The sequence below is a fragment of the Balaenoptera musculus genome, chromosome 4 (genome assembly GCF_009873245.2).
Source record: "Balaenoptera musculus isolate JJ_BM4_2016_0621 chromosome 4, mBalMus1.pri.v3, whole genome shotgun sequence".
Taxonomy (NCBI): Eukaryota; Metazoa; Chordata; class Mammalia; order Artiodactyla; family Balaenopteridae; genus Balaenoptera; species Balaenoptera musculus.
The window spans coordinates 140,553,643-140,570,102 of record NC_045788.1 but is presented as its reverse complement, the minus strand read 5'-3'; the positions used below and the strand labels follow the sequence as shown (position 1 = coordinate 140,570,102).

At 41.9% G+C, this 16,460-nt stretch overlaps 1 protein-coding gene across 2 annotated transcripts in view; it reads right to left on the bottom strand.

The window, feature by feature from the left end:
- The window catches only part of BACE2 (beta-secretase 2), an 86,967-nt gene that overhangs the window by 11,015 nt on the left and 59,492 nt on the right, over positions 1-16,460 (bottom strand). Inside the window, exons 7-8 of one of the 2 annotated variants that reach the window (XM_036851565.1) lie at positions 12,391-12,540; positions 8,303-8,471 (exon numbers count right to left, since the gene is read on the bottom strand). In XM_036851565.1, coding sequence (XP_036707460.1) covers positions 8,303-8,471; positions 12,391-12,540 — 319 coding nt within the window. The remainder of the gene's footprint in view (positions 1-8,302; positions 8,472-12,390; positions 12,541-16,460) is intronic. The other variant, XM_036851566.1, reaches the window with a different exon arrangement.

The following is a 16,460-nucleotide window of genomic DNA, read 5'->3' as shown; positions in this document are numbered from 1 at the left end:
GCAAATTGCTTTATAGGAACATTTTTTACAACCCAAAGTGCACTCAACTCTCTCAGATTGGGAAAAAACAAAAAAACAAAAAAACACTCTCACTAAAGATAAGCTCACAACAAAAAATTACAAACCAAGTGAGAAAAAAAGTCCACCAGGAGAGAACAGTCAGCAGACACAAAAACAAGGAGACTAGTTCTCTATCAATGATAGAAAATACAACAATCTGCTTGCATTATACAACAGCTGTGTTTAAAGGGATTAAAAACTCACTAAAATACCAACAAGATTATTTCTTTAACTAACAAGCTGATTCAAAAGTTCATAAAGGAAAAGAAAATTAAGAATAGCAGGGCAGTTTTGAAAAAAGAACAATAAAAGGAAACTAATACTATACAACATATCAATGGAACAAAATATGGAACCCAGAAATAAATATATATCTCCCAAATATTTACTCGAATTTGGTGTGCAATAATAGTGGGATTTCAAATTAGTCAAGAAAAGATAGATCATTTGATAAATGTTATAGAAACAATCTGGTAGTCATCTTGGGGAGAAAAAATTTAATCTGTACATTCTATGCCAAGGGAAATCAAACATAAAAGTATATACTTAAATAACTCACAAAATAATTTTAGTGAGAAAGGTAATTTTAAAAGGGACATTAAACCCAAGAAACTTAAAGCAAAAGACTGATATATTTACATGCATAAAAGTAAACATTTTTTACACTAAAATTCATCAGAAGCAAAGTTTAAAAATAATTTCCGATTGAGATATGAATTTTAGCTTTTCTTCCTCCAGACAAATGAAGACATAAAGAGCTCTTACAAATTGACACCAAAAACTAAAAATCCAACAGAAAAAAATGTAAAAATGATAGGAGTGGATAGATCATAGAAAAGGAAAAACAAACACCCTTAGATATATGAAAAGAAACTCAACCTCACCTATATAAAGCAAAACAATTAAAACTGCCCTGAGATAATCTTTTTTCACCTATCAGATTGGCAGAATTCCCCAAAGTGTGTCACTATGTTGGTGAGTCGGACTGGAGAAACAGGCCATCACATACATCGCTAGAGAACTAGTATAGTCAGGTATTAGCGAGTATAACCTCTATGGAAAGCAATGTGACAATATTCACCAAGATTACAAATGATACACCCTTCAACCCAGTAATTCTACTTCTAGTTATCCAACCTGGAAGTATACTTTCTTATCTGTGAATAGACATATATAAACGGTATCCATTGCAGCACTGTTGTAACAACAAAAGATTAGAAACAACATAAATGCCTATCAATAAGGATTAATTAAACAAATTAGGAAACACGAATACAATAGGAGATCATGAGGCTCAAAAAAGTAATAACGAGGGAAGATTTTATGTACTCATGTGATTGAATCTGAGAGAGTGGGGTGCTGTATAAATCACTGTACCTTTTGAATATTACCCAGCCGTTTTTTAAAATTAAATAAAAAATGATAAAGGAGATAAAGGAAATACGAGCCACAACAAAATTATTACAGGACACTACAGAAAAGTAAACTAGTACATTTGAGAAAGTACAAAATAGAATTTCTGAAAATGAAAAATACGGTCAATATAATTTAAAACTCACAGAATAGGTTAAATAGATTGAACACAGCTGAAGAGAGAACTAGACCAATATAAGATGTACCTGAGGAACCTACACAAAACGCAGCAAAGAAAATATGAATGAAAGGTCAAGGGTTATGGAGGAAATAACGAGAACTCCCAAAATTTATTTCATAGGAGATTAGACGAGAGTAGAAGAATGGGTGTGGAGATACAGCTGAGAATTTTCTAGGGTTGATGACAAAGAACATGAGTTATCAGAATCAGAGTGCACAATGAGTCTTGAGCAAGATGAAAAAATAATCTATATCTAGATATATCATGGTGAAAGTTCAGAACACTAAAAATTTAAAATAAAAGAAGTCTCAACAGCACCCAGAGAGAAGGAATAGATTACCCTTAAAGGTATAACAACTGAAACTCACTGGCCTCTTTTCACCAGCAATTATGAAGCAGGAGAGTAATGAAACAGCATCTCCAGAACACTAAGGGAAAACGGTTGACCTAAATTCCACACACAGCTAAATTATGATTCAAGAGGTGTGGCAAAATAAAAATTACCTTTCACAGACTTTTATAAGAGAAATCCTAAAGTACATTCTGCAGCAGAAAGAAAATTGCTGTGTGGTGTCCCAGTGAATGGAAAGATGACCATTTATTCATCCATTCTCCTTTGAAGGACTTTGGACTGTTTTTAGTTTGATGAAAATGACAGTTTTATGTAATTATCATGAATGCAGCACTTTGGTTAGTTTTATGGATAAAGCTGTTTCTGGTCAAGTCTTTCAGTGGACATACACATTCATTTCTCCTTTGCATATAGCTAAGAGTGAAATTTGCTGGGTCACTGAGTAGGAGTATGTTTAACATTAGTAGAAACTGTTGAGCAGCTTTTTTAAATTCATACTAAACAATGTCAGCAACTAGGAATCCCTTAATTGAGGATTGGAAGGGACTTCCACAAACCCAACCCATCCATTATGCTCAATGGTGAAGTATTTTAATCACCCCCATTAAAGTAAGGAGAAATGTCCATCACCATTTTCTGTTCAATAGTGTCTCTAAAAGCATCAGAAAAAGAAAAATAACTAAAAGATAAAAGATTAGAAATGCTAAAAAGCGTATTATTTGCAGATCATCTACCTTTCCAAAGAGAATCCAAGTGATTCTAACAACTTTAAAAAACAGAGAATTCAGCAAGGTGGCTGGACGCCTTGTGTAGAAGATTACTACACAATAAAATGGAAAGCCTGTATACCAAATAATCCATTAGAAAATACAATTTAAAATAATCTCATCTAAAATAACAGTAAGCGCTAAGAGGTATCTAGTAATAAGTATACATGTAAGACCTTTTTAGAGAAAACCACAGGACCTTGCTGTAGGACATCAAAGATGACCTAAACAAATGAGATTTAGCACATTCATGGGGGAAAGACTCATACAGTAGAAATTTGATGTCTTCTCAAGTTAATCTATAAATTCAATGTAGTTCTGATCAAAATCTCAATATGATTCTTCAGGGATCTTGACAAGCTGAATAACAGGATAAAAGTAGCCAGGACAATTTTAAAGAAGAATAAGGAGAAGAGTCAAACACCTACCAGATATTGAATCTTATTATAAACTACAGAAATTAAAACCATATGTTATAGCACAGAGATACACAACTATCCCTGTTGGGACAGAATAGAATGCTCAGAAATAGACCCAGATATATATACATGACAAAGAAATTATTAAAATTCAGTAGGTACCTTGCAAAAAATATTTAACCTGAATCTAATCAAGCCTCTAGTCCTAAGTTTCCAGGAAATATGAATATGATATTAAACAAAAATGTTAAATGATACCATCAGGAAATACTCAGATGAATCTGAGTATGATACATTCTATAATACAACTGGCCTTCAAAAAAAAATAAAAGGTAAGGAAAACATTTTGGGGACAACTGGGGAAATTTGAATATGGCTTAGATATTATATTAGGTAAATATTGTTACCTTTTTAGGTGTCATATTGATATTATGGTTAGGTAGGAGAATGTACTTATTTTTAAGAGATGAACAATGAAATATTTAGGGGTGAAATGTCATGATATCTGCAACTTATTTGCAAATGGTTCAGCAAAAAATATATATATACATATACACATACTGATACATGGCAAAATGTTAAAATTAAGTCTAGATGGTCAGTATGCAGGACGTTATTGTATTATTTTTAGTCTTTTTTGTATATTAAATTTTTTTAAAAGAAAATATTGAAAAAGTAAGTGGGAAAACATATATTCAATAAATGATGCTGAGAAAATTCAGTGGCCTCATAAAAATTAGATTCCCACTTCACATTTTAGAAGAAAATGAAACAAAAGTATAAAGTACCTTTAGAAGAAAAATAATCTCTATTTTTTTAGAGAAAGGAAGAATTTCTCAAATAAAGTACAGAATAGAGGCTATAAAAAGGGATTAGTAAATTTTACTTCATTAAATTAAAAATGTAAATAAAAGACACAAAAACCAAGAAAAGCCAGAGAGATTAGGAGAAAATATGTGCCATGCATATAACCCAGAAAATTAGTATCTAAGATATATAAAGAACTTATGTATGTCAATAAAAAATAATTAGAAAAATGTGCACAAGCTGTTAATAGAAAAATTCACTATCAGAGAAAAAGCTTAACCATCCCATAAACATATCAAAAGTTATGTCATCTCAGGAGCAATTAATTAAAATGTAGCACTATTTCACACACATATTGGCAAAAAAGAAAACAAAACAAAACAAATATGATAATACTCTGAGGGAATGAAAATTCTTGTATAACTTTGGTGTTCCAGCTACTTGGAAGACAAATTAGTCAGCAGCCAGTAACACTGAAGGCTGGCATAGCAAATCACCTAGAAATTCCATTTCCAGAAGATCTCATTCACGTGCACAAAGATGTTCAACGCAGTTGAAATATCAGAAATGACCCAAATGTTACTCAAGGCCAGAGTGGGTAAATAATCTGGGTATATTCTCACAATGGAATACTACACAGCAGTCAAAATGAATGACCTAGTACTCATTTCAACATGGAAATTCTACCAAATGTAAAGTTGAGCAATCAGGGCAAGTTGACAAGGAATATGCACAGCACTAAGGCATTCATATAAATTAAAAAATACCAAAACACCAAAACAAACCAACCTATGTTTTGGTATAGGTAACTCATTTATAAGTATACAGTAGGCAGGTTCTAAGATGACCCCCAGTGATCCCTGCTGCCTGATATCTACTCCGTGTAGTCCCCTCCCAAGTAGTACAGAACCAGGGTTGCTCTGTGCGATCAGAAGAGCAGGCAGAAGTGATAGCACGGCACTTCTGAGATTAGGTTATAAAAGGGCTGTGGCTTCTGTCTTGGGGACTCTGTTGCGTGCTCGCTCTCTCTCTCTCTCTCCCTCTCCCTCCCTCCCTCCCTCCCTCCCCCTCCCTCCCTCTCTCTCCCTCTCTCTCTCTCTCCCTCCCTCTCCCTCTCTCTGGGATCACTTGCTCTGGGGTGATCAGTGTCCTACCTTGAGGACATTCAGGCAGGCCAGTGATGAGGTCCAGATGGTGAGGAAAGAGGACTCCTGCCAACAACCACGTGGGTGAACTTGGAAGTGGACCCTCCAGCCTTCAGGTGGCTGCAGCCTCACAAGAGACCATGGGCCAGAACCACCAGCTACGCCCCCTCTCAATTCCTGACCCTAGGCACCTGCACAAGGCCATGGAATGCTGCTAAATTGCGGGTAATTGTTATACAGCAATGGATAACTAATCCAAGGTAGTTATAACCACGAAGTGAAATTATAAGTGTGCGGTAATTAGGAGAAGAATATACACAAATTTCAGGATAAAGAGTAATTCTGGGGAAGGAATTGGCATGGGGCTATACTTATTTTTACTTCTATGAAAAATTTTTGAAGAAAACATAACAAAATGTTAGCATTTGTTCGATCTGGGTGTTCCCAAATGTGTACATAATACATGATTTCTTGCAATTGAAAACATTTTGTTATTTAAAACATGCTATAACTTAAAAATAAACACTTTTAAAAAGAAAAAGAAAGGCAGGGTATCTCTTCCACTTACTATGGTGCTTTATTTAGACCACTGTCTAGCTCCTAATTGCTGCCCTGAGGGAAGTAATTACTTTAATGGCTAAACAATTTGCACTAAAGAGGAGACATATCAGAGTATATTCCCACTGCTGGTAAAATCTAATGTTTAAGTACCAAGACCTTAAGTACATTTAAAAAAAAATAGCCCCAAAGAAGTTGTATAAGAGCACCTAACAAAGAATTCATGATGAAGTGCAAGAGACGGTCTGCTTAGAGACACTTAATATTAAACTATTTCCAACAGTAATTCACTCGGGAAACATACGGTGATCATGCTCTCTGAGGTATTAAGTAAAGTGGACGATATAATAGCTGTTGCCATTGTAGCCTCTACTTTAATGGTATTTAACAAGAGAACAGAAATTGTGGGGAAATTGCTGTAGTTCTTAGGTCCTCTGGGTTAGAAGAAGGGAAAGAGTCACAGTTGGGAGATACAGTGGTGTTCCAGGTTGTACAGTCCCAGGTAATGCTACAGAGAAAGCTCTCTTTCAGTGATAATCTAACAGGTTGAAAGAGTTAATACACAGCTGAAAGGTAAACATTTACTCATGACTAAGATAAAAAAAAATGTCAAGTCTCAAGGATTCCAAGCCTGTTCACTAATACAAAGAAATCTGCACTGATATTTAAGGAGATATATTGCAAGATATCAAATATGTACCTGGGGTTAGATGATTTTATTTATATAGAATATGAATTGGCCTAATACTTAATTTTTCCATTGAATATTTCTCTTTTTCTGTTCTCCAAATTGTTATTTTACTTCGTGGGAATAGACAGCGTGTTTTTTTGTTGTTGTTTTTTTTTTTTATTTGTGAAATTTTTATTCAGCTGTTGTAATTTTAAGCAGAGTTTATTCTCTAATACCAAATAATATATGCTTACACTTGCTTCTATATATTTAGCTATCTAGGTAGATGGCATATCCCATATAGAATACAGTGGAAGCACTATAATAAATATATTTCTTATTATAGAAAGTGTCCAAAAGATTACACCAAGACTGAAGGATACCAAATGTAGCTTATATCTAACCTTTTCATTGGCGCTAAGTAATATTTACCAAAATTATTAAGTTGGATCTATTTTAGCATCCAGGACAGACATATCAGACTATCATTGATAACATATTTAATAATACATTTAAATTTAGAAATTTATTAAAATTTTCAAGTTTTTCATGAATTCTTCAGAATTAGACATTCTAGCTCTACACTTTTTTTTTTTTTTTTTTGAAACAAGAATATGAAGCATCACTTACCTGCTTTATTTACTGGGCCTCTATTTTAAGACCACGATTTAGGTAGTAAGAAATAAGAACTGAAACTTCACCTCCTGAATAAATCAGCTGTGATCATTTGGCATTTTGCCTGTGTACCCTCACCTCCCCTGCTTGCCTCCAAACCCCTCAGCTGGTTTTAGATCAGAGTGAAGGTCTGGTCCCAGTACAGGCTACCAGCATGGTCAGCCAGCATCCCTGCCTGTCATACAACTACATCTAATGTCTAAGAATTTTTTCTTCCTCAAATTCATATTCCCTTTCCTTCACTACATGGCAGTCTTGTATTTCACTACAACCCTTGATTTTCTTCTGTTTTATCTTTTTGTTGTCAGTTCTTTTTCTACCTCACATTTCTTGTTCTCCCCCTTAGCATGTTACCAGTACAACTTGGGGATTCCCTTCTGTTCCTGACCCCAAATCCAATGTACTGGGACATTTTCAGTCCTCTGAAACCCTACCCTGAGCGCGGCACCTCTCTCGGCCTCCGCCCTGGTGCACGCGCTTTCTCCATCCCTCCAGCGACTCCACCTCCTGCCGCTTCTGTGATTTGCCTTCTCCTCGCTAGCTTGGGCTATCAGTCAGAAGTACCTCCCTCTAAACCATGTGCTGTGGGAACACTTCATTTCAAGCAAGCTGCTGACTGTGACGTTTCCAAGTGGAAGGGGTTTAACCATCCTATCAACTTTATTGTGCTCTCCTGCTTTCTCTGAAGATCCACGCAATCCTCAAGCTAGACTTCACCGAATAATGCTGCTGTGTCACCCTCATAGCATCTCTTCAAAAAAATACTATGAGAAAAATGCACTCACGATTTTAGGATTTCTAGAAATAGCAATGACAGGCACTTACCTCTGATTTCATAACGAGGATATCTTTGAGGAAGAAAATACACACAGCTGATCTATGCATTTTCTTTTTTATTCATTTTGCTTTTACTGTCCAAAAACTGTAATTCATCCCCAAGGCCCCACAGAGTATTTTTATTCCTGGTATGAGATGCCATCTTAAGTTTAATACGAGAGATAACTGCAAGGACTAACATTTATTGCACATTTGCCATGTGTCAAGCACTGGACTAAAAGTCTGACATGCGTTATTCTCACTTATTCCTCTCCGCAATCCCCCAGTACACTTTGAGGATAAGACTTTGATGTCTGAGATAGGCATGAGTGAAATAATTCAATGGCAACTGATTCATCATCAAGAACTGCTTCCAAGTCAGTTATCTGACATCAGGTGCTCTTGTGAGGGCCCCCTGTCCAATTCAAGCATCGCTTACCTGCACAGGGGCTGGCCGCGAAGCCCACCCTCTTCCGAGCTCTGTCAAAGACCACATAGAAGCCCTCCATCACGGTAGCACCAATCACCAGCGCGTTTGTGGAAGGTGAAATGCCGAATCGGTAACATTCATAATTCAAGCCAGCCCCCATCATGGGCTGAATGTAAAGCTGTTGAAGAGGAAAGAGCAAACAAGAAAAAACACGAATCAGGCAATGTCACAAAACTGTTGAGGCTGCCGTGTGCTCAGACTCTCCAAGGCGCCCTGGGAGCTACGGAGAACTGAGGGGATGTTACCAGCCCTGCCGTACAGAGGCTGGGACCATGTGCCTGGTGATAAACACTGCCGAAGTGATAGGAACATGCACACCACCTCTGACTGTACACAGGTGCGCCCCTCCAGGAGATGTCTATCTGTCCGTCCATCCATCCATCATCTACGTGCTCAACACTTACTGAGCACTTACTAAGGTCTAGACGCTGTCCTCAGTACCAGCAATACAAAGATGAATGACAGCACATGCTCCCTGCATGATCAAAACGTGCATGATCAAACTGACACGTGAGGAAGATGAACATCAGTGCACTTGCCGCGTGCAGGGAAGACCGGAGGGAAAGGGGTCTCAAGGCATGAACGTGAGCAAGGACACGCCAGGATTGTTCCCAGAGTCATAACCTGCTGGACGTCAAGCAGCTGCCATGTCCAGGTGGTGAGTCCAACAGTTAGAACCCTGCACTGATTGATGCCTGTCTGTAAACCCTTCTTCAAGGCAAGGAATCATCCTATTCTTCACTCTAGTCTTGGCACCTAGGCGTCTAGTATATGCCGGGCACATAGTAGGGCCTCAGCAAATGTGTATTAAATGAATGAGCTTGAGCAGTGTGATGAAATAGACAGCTTCTCCTGAGGGTCAACGTAAACTAAGAAAAGGTGGAAGATACACTCGGCTACCACGGAAACACTTCCATTTAGGGCTCTGTAAGCAGGTCCTAGAACACACAAACACACACTCCTACCTTTGAATGAACTAATTCCATAATTAAACCCCCCAAAATCACCAAATAAAATGTAAATGATAACACTGATACAAACATGATGCAAACTGAGTTTGTATCTTTCCCTCTGTCCTTTCTGTGTGTGTGCCAGTTGACTCCCAATAAAAATTCCAGACTGTAAATTTTGTAACATGTTGGGAAAGCTCCAGTATTGCTGGGTCTCAGAATAAAATGCCTGCCTTCTAACTAAAACAGCATAAATAGACAAACTGGTGGTATTTAGACTGAAACTATTTATGTTTTTAGGATTATACGAAAAAAAAATCAGAATTTGCCTGTGGGCTGGGCTTGGGGGCTTCTTTTTTAGACAGGCCAAATAGGATTCAGCCCATGTGTTTCTGGAAAGTAGTTTGGGGATGGGCACACTGTTTTTTGGCATGACTCTTCTGCACTAGCAATCAATTGCCCATCTACTGCTGCTGATGCCTGAACGGTCCTGGGTAGGGGCCTCATTCTAAAACTTTGGTGACAAGGAGCCTTGATGATTGCCCTGAATGTTAGGAAGGGCTTCAGTTGGGCAGAGCTGGGGTGTTAGGAGGGGACCCCCAGCGCTGTTCCTAGGGGTGTTGCTTGTGAAGTTCTCATCGGGCAATGGTTCATAACTGCCATCCTTTCTCAACAAGGCAATGGAAAGCAAACGGGATTGGGACGGTGAATAAGAAATCAGGAAAACACGGGAAAGCAGATTTTTAAAAAGTGAAAATGTGGACATGTCAAAGTTAACCAAAAGATATCTACAGTCTTGTAAGTGAGAATAAAACTGAATTCTTATCCAGAGTTATGCAAATTAAATGCGATACTGCCAAACATCCCTCATTATATCTTCACGCTCACCCAGGGCTCAGCCCTGAAAGTGGCTGACGGTCCCCAGTGGACCCTCAGCTCTGCCTGCCCTGGACATAATTATAGATTTCCCCCGAATGCCTGCTTTCCTCCTACTTCTTATGAGTCCCTGACTGTCGACTCACCCACATGCCATTTATTCTCCAGTTCACATTCACCTTTGTCCTCAAGCTGGATTTCAACTTTAGTTACAAATCGCATTGATGAAATAATGTCCACATTTTGCTGTTGGGCTGACCAAAATTTAATCACAAAGAGCACATTATTTTAAAGATGCTGAAAACATATCATTCTAACATCACTCTATGCAGTGCTGTTCATCCAAGGATATTGCACTCTTCTGAAAACGTCTTTGGCAAGTATTATTATTTCTCTTTTATAGTTAAAGAGACTGACACAGAAAGGGCTAAGTGATTTGTTCAAAGTTATAGTGTGAGTCAAGGGCAGTGCTGAGAATATAACTCAAGCTTCCGGCTCTCAGCATATGTGTCCTCTGTTGGGCTGTATTTCTCATAAAGCTTTCAATCCTTTCCCCTACAGCTCTCCATTTCTGGAATGCACTTCCCCCCATATAAAGCTGAGAATGGGGAAAAGCCAAATTATCATTTACTTTTTTCTTCTGAAATTATTCCTCTTTCCCTGTCCCCCATTCCCACTCCTTTATCCCAAATTCAGCAAATTGCAACAAAGACACATTGATCTGTCCATTCAACAAACAGTTATTATTACGCACCACCCTCTACCACATGGCAGTGCTAGGGAAGGAAGGATGATCTTTAAATCTCATGGTTCTCATCTTCAAGGAATTAAGAATTTAATGGGGGAAGAAATATAAGTGTGTGTGTGATTAGAGAAAAAAGAAGTCAAATGAAAAAGCCATGGGCATAAACTCTACCCTGAAGATATGATTCCGGGCCAGATGAGTAGACTAGAAAACATGCATTATGAGTTTGAAGGGCAAGCTCACAAATGGGCCATTCTGCTCACCAGAGGTTCAACAAAGAGGGGTTGTTTGCACTGGGTCTTAAAGGATGGAAAGAATGTGGGTACACAGATGGAGTGGGGAGGAGGGGGCATTTCAGGCAGGGGGGTTGGCGGAAGCAAAGGCGAGGAGACGGGAGCGGGCACCCAGTGCTGGAGGAGAGCCACCAAGAGTGGAGGGTCAAGGGCGCGGCAGGAAATACGCTGGGGAGTCAGCATGGGTCCCGTGAGGTCATGGAAAGCCACACTGGCGAATGAGGCCTCCAGGACTGCAGTAGTGGGGTGGAGAGCTGTGGCTTAGCAAGATGAATCAGGCGATAGTTTTAGAAGGAGGAGAGGGTGGGGTTGTGTGGAGGGCATGCTGGAGGGTCCTGAGATGGTAGTGAGAGGGGATGTAAGTGAAGGCTCTGGGGATGGCGAGGGGGAGGAAGAGGTGAGACACATGACGGGGGAAGATGGAACTTGGTCTATGTAACAAGATGCTTAGGATGAAGGAGGAATCAACGATTTACTGAATACGGAAAAACTGATGTTTCCATCTCTGAGCATCCAGTGCTATAGTCTCTATTCATAAATAAATCAGAAGTAAACATATATTGATGTTGTGGTAGATTCTGCAAAAATGGCCTCAATTCTTAACTTTCCTTGTAGCCACACCGTTGTGATGTGACCTTGCAGCTTTTCCCATTGGGAGGTGGTGTCTACGTCCCCACCCCGGTTATCTGGGCTGCCCCTGGCCTGGTTTGGGAAACATTGTGCAAGAGGTGGTGGCCAGTCCCAGGGCCTCGACTTCAGGAGCACCTGCAGGTTTCTTTTCTCTCTCACAGAATCCTGCTGCCACTGTCTGAGGCAGCTGCTGGGTGGTGAGAGACAATGGCCCCATCTCTCCACCAATCGAGCCACCAGATACACTAGTGTGGCCTTCGGAGATCACCCTAAGCCAAGGCCAACCTATCCCTGGCCAACCACCAGCTGACCAGAGACCATGTGAGCAAGCCAGCCAAGACCAGCAGACCTGCCCAGACTCACAAGCAGAAATATAAGCTCACTGATTAAAGCCGCTGGATTTTGTGGTTGTTTGTTACGCAGCATTATCGTGGCAATTGCTACCTAATACAGGTGTGATATTGAAATGCACTCATTATGCATGAAGTGCTTTACTTTTGCACGTTCCATGTTAAAAAGAGAAAACACAGTCCAAGTTCATACCTGAGGCAGGATAGTTATGCGGAATGATCTGCTAGAGTTCTCGTCTCTCAGGTAGATGGAGATTTTAGGGAAATAAGACCAAGGTGTTTCAGAATTTGTCCAGCATGCCAGCTGGGACCCCGTCCAGAAACCATCAGAGAATTCTGGAATCTAGACAAAACAAGATCACATGACAAACAATGACGAGTCTGGCACAACAACAGGAAGCAGCTCTCAGCTCTCTCATTACCTTGCCAGATGCCCATGGTGATAAACACTGCTTAATTTGGATGCAAAGCAAGACATCAGTCCTCTGGAAGAGTGATGGTGATGACAAAATCACAATTACTAAAATTACCAAGGCATGTGGAAGACTTACTGGTATTAGGCACTGCTAAGAGCACTTCGCAGCACTAAGTACTTTAATCCTCAAACACCCGCATCAGGGCAGTAACATCATCCCCTCCACTTTACGGATGAGGAAACCAACGCTCAGAGAAGTGAAATAACTCGCCCAAGGTCACACTGTAGTAGGCAATACCCTTTAGAAGAGAGACCAGATCTTAAATGTGGTGCTCAAGGCCCTTTTGGGCATCAACTTCCCTATAAATTCCCTGAGCCCAGTAAGCTTCCTACTGGTGCAGAGCCCTGCGGGGGCTCTCTGCTCTTCTGGAACATCTTTCTCCTCCCACAGATCTCAGCTCCAATGCCACCTTGTCCAGGAAGCCCTCCTTGACTGCCCCCCCACAGTGCTGGTACTCCACCATGTATCTCTCCTCCTTGGCCTTTCTCCTTGTAGCAGTTTTAATTTTAAATTTATTGGTGTGATTGGTTAACTTCCGTTTCTTGCACTAGAATCTGATTCTTCTAAGGACACAGGAGTGCTGTCTGCTCCCCCATCTCCTTCTCATAGCCTTAACACCTGGCCCACAGGAAAGACTCAGGGAATGTTCGTGGGTAAAAAAATGAATGGCCGAGAACGCAGAATGTTTGTTCACCTGTGCCTCTCATCCGGGGACCAGAAGGCAATGCCGACCATGCTTATCCACTAACTGCTGAATCTGCAAGTTAATTACAAATTACTTCTGTGCCTTCTCAGCAGGTCCAGTAAAGATTCCAGAGCAGGCCTGCCCTGTTCCTGCCAGCTCCCTGAGGGAAGGACTATGTTGGATGTGTCTCTTTTAACACACCCAGCACACTGCACTGCTCAGGTCAGAACTAGAGGAGCATGTGATGGGGGAGGAGCTAGGAGGGCATGTGATGGGGCGGAGCTAGGGGGCATGTGATGGGGCAGAGCTAGGAGGGCATGGGATGGGGAGGAGCTAGGAGGATATGTGATGGGGGAGGAGCTAGGAGGGCATGTGACGGGGGAAGATTTAGGAGGGCATGTGATGGGGATGTGGGGTAGAGCTGGAAGAGTGTTGACTGGGAAGAAGGGGTACCTGTCAAGGTCCCTGAGGAAGAAAGCACATGAGCTGAGTTGAGGGGTAGGTGGGCGTCAGGGAGACGTGGTGGGGAGAGCAGGCAGAGCATGGAACCTGTCCCACGAGACAACGTGATGGCCATGGAGGCTGGCACTGAGAACAGGAAGGGGCAGGAGATGAGGCTGGGAAGGACCCAGGGGCACCATTGTGCATTTATCAGAGATTATTTACCAGGGATCTGAGAGCTGTGGCACATGGGGTGTGATTAAGGCATCCAAGCGGGATTTGTGTAGGTCACTGGTTCTTTGAGTCTAACCTCCAGGGAGTCAGCCTGGGCTGGACAGACGCATTTGAAAGTCAGTGACCAATGGGTGGGAAGTGATGGTGTGGCCATGGATGGGATCGCTTAGGAGAGGGTACAGGGAGAAGAGAGGGGCGCAGGACCCACCCTGACAAAGGGACCAGCAAAGGAGACCCCCATGAAGAGGAACACAGGGATGAGAAGAGGTCCTGGGAGGAGGGTGTGACGGAAGCTGAGAGGACAGGTAAGGGAGGTGAGCAGGGGCGCTGCAGAGGTCAAGGAGGATAGGACGTGAGAAAACTGGGTGTCCCTGGACGAATACGGAGTGAGAGCTGCCTGCTCAGGACCTCGCAGGCATGTGTCGCCGCCCTCGGGGCAGACAACCAGGAGGAATTCCCTGCGGCCTCTTCACCCATCATAGGTTCTCCACTGAAACTGTCAGTGCCGACTTGCAAAGTCTCTAATGCTGGCCTTCATAGATTTGTACATTTTATAAGAATGAAGCCAGCTTGAAATACGTATCACAGGGAAGAACCCCTTGCTGGATGAGCTGAGAAGGGGTGGGGCAGTCATTTTGCTGGATTCCAGGAAAAGTGAAGCGTGACTAGGGCTGCACAGAGGGCACAGAGCTCCAATTTCCAGCTGAAGAATGAGGTTCAGAGGGGCCAAGTAACTTGCCTAAGAGGCACAGCTCAGGACTGGATGGGGGACCGTCTGCCTCCAAAGAGGTGCCTGCAGGTCTGGAAAGCCTCCCTGGGGGCCAAGCCTTGTGTCCTGGGGGCCAAGCCTTGTGTCCTGGGGGAGAGTTTGGACATTCAGATCATAGAGTTGAAAGTCAGAAGTCAATTTACAGCAGGTGTCATCCTACTTCTGGGTTTTACAGAGGGAGAAGCACTGGGCCTGAGCTAACAAGGGTGCCACAGCTGGGCAGGAAGGAAGCCCAGGTCCCCGCCAAACATAGAACTCCCCACCAGGCTCATTTAAAAATACAGACCTACATATAGCACAGGGAACTATATTCAATATCTTGCAATAACCTATAACGGAAAAGAATCTGAAAAAGAATACATATATATGTATAACTGAATCACTTTGCTGTACACCTGAAAGTAACACAACATTGCAAATTAACTATACTTCAATAATAAAAAAGAACTACGGACCTACAAACCATTCATTTCTAAAATCCCATCTGAAGAATCTAGGCCCAGAGACAGAGCACGGCATCTGTACGGTGTTTAACTCTTCAAAGCCGGTCCTCTCCTTAACTAAGAGAGAAAACCCAAGCCAAGAGAGCCGGCTGAGATGAACCTAGCAGAGAGAAAGAACACGCACGTCTCTGGTCCACGCACAATGAGACACAGACAGTTTCCACCCTTGCTGAGCTTTCCCTGTTCAAGACAAACAGCCTCCCAGGCCTCTCCCTCCTGATGGAGGCACTGAAACCAGAGGGTAATTTTAGACTCGGCAAACAAATTTTGCACTCTCGTTCCTTCTCGTGCTTTAATTACAGTCAGGCACTGCTGAACACATGCTGTGCTGCCCTCGGGAGTGCGAGCGCCCCTCTGCCACAGTCCTGCTGGTCCCCGCTGAAGTCACAGACTCTGCAGAGACCCAGGCTGGTCACGGGCTTGTTGGAGTCACACGCTCACGCTGCCAGAATGTCCTTGGGACGGTTGTAAAACACTTAGAGCTCAGAATAGTACATTTGAAGGTGCTCGTATTAATTTCACTGAGGGCATTTTTACCCTGAAAAAAAGCAGCATATTGCTCTGCATTTCCAGCGCAGTCTGGTTTTCAGCCAGTTTTCTAAATTTAAGGCACTAAAAATGTTACCGGCCATGTTTTTCTGATTCAGCAGATATTAGACACGCAGTGGACAAAAAAGGCGGACATTGCTCTGCCTTTCTTGTCCGCGGCTCCCTGGACCTTTCAGTTCACAGAGGACCTCGGTGTTGTTTCTTCCGGCTTTCCCCTCTGTATTCTTTTGATTTGCCTGCTGCTTTTCCTACAGCGCTTCCAGACTTTTCAAGTTTGGGTCCAGGACAAGCAAAACCCTGCTCTTCCTTCCCCTGTTCTGCTGTCACCTGTAACAAAGCAACTGCTGTGCATCTCCTATCCATCATTCTTTGGATTTGGCCAGCCCAGTGGAGTTGCGGGCCTGTCAGCCCCAACTGGGGTCAGCGCCAATATAAAGACTTTGTGCGGGAAACGCTCATTTTTGGTCACTCTGCCAGGGTGGCCCTGCGTGAACAGATGCTTATGAAGACACCCACGAAGTCGAGAGAGACGTTTATCTTGTGTCGAGACAAACAGTAGTAGCACTGTGGTTTGGACATGAAATAGAAGCTCTTCTTGACCGAGCA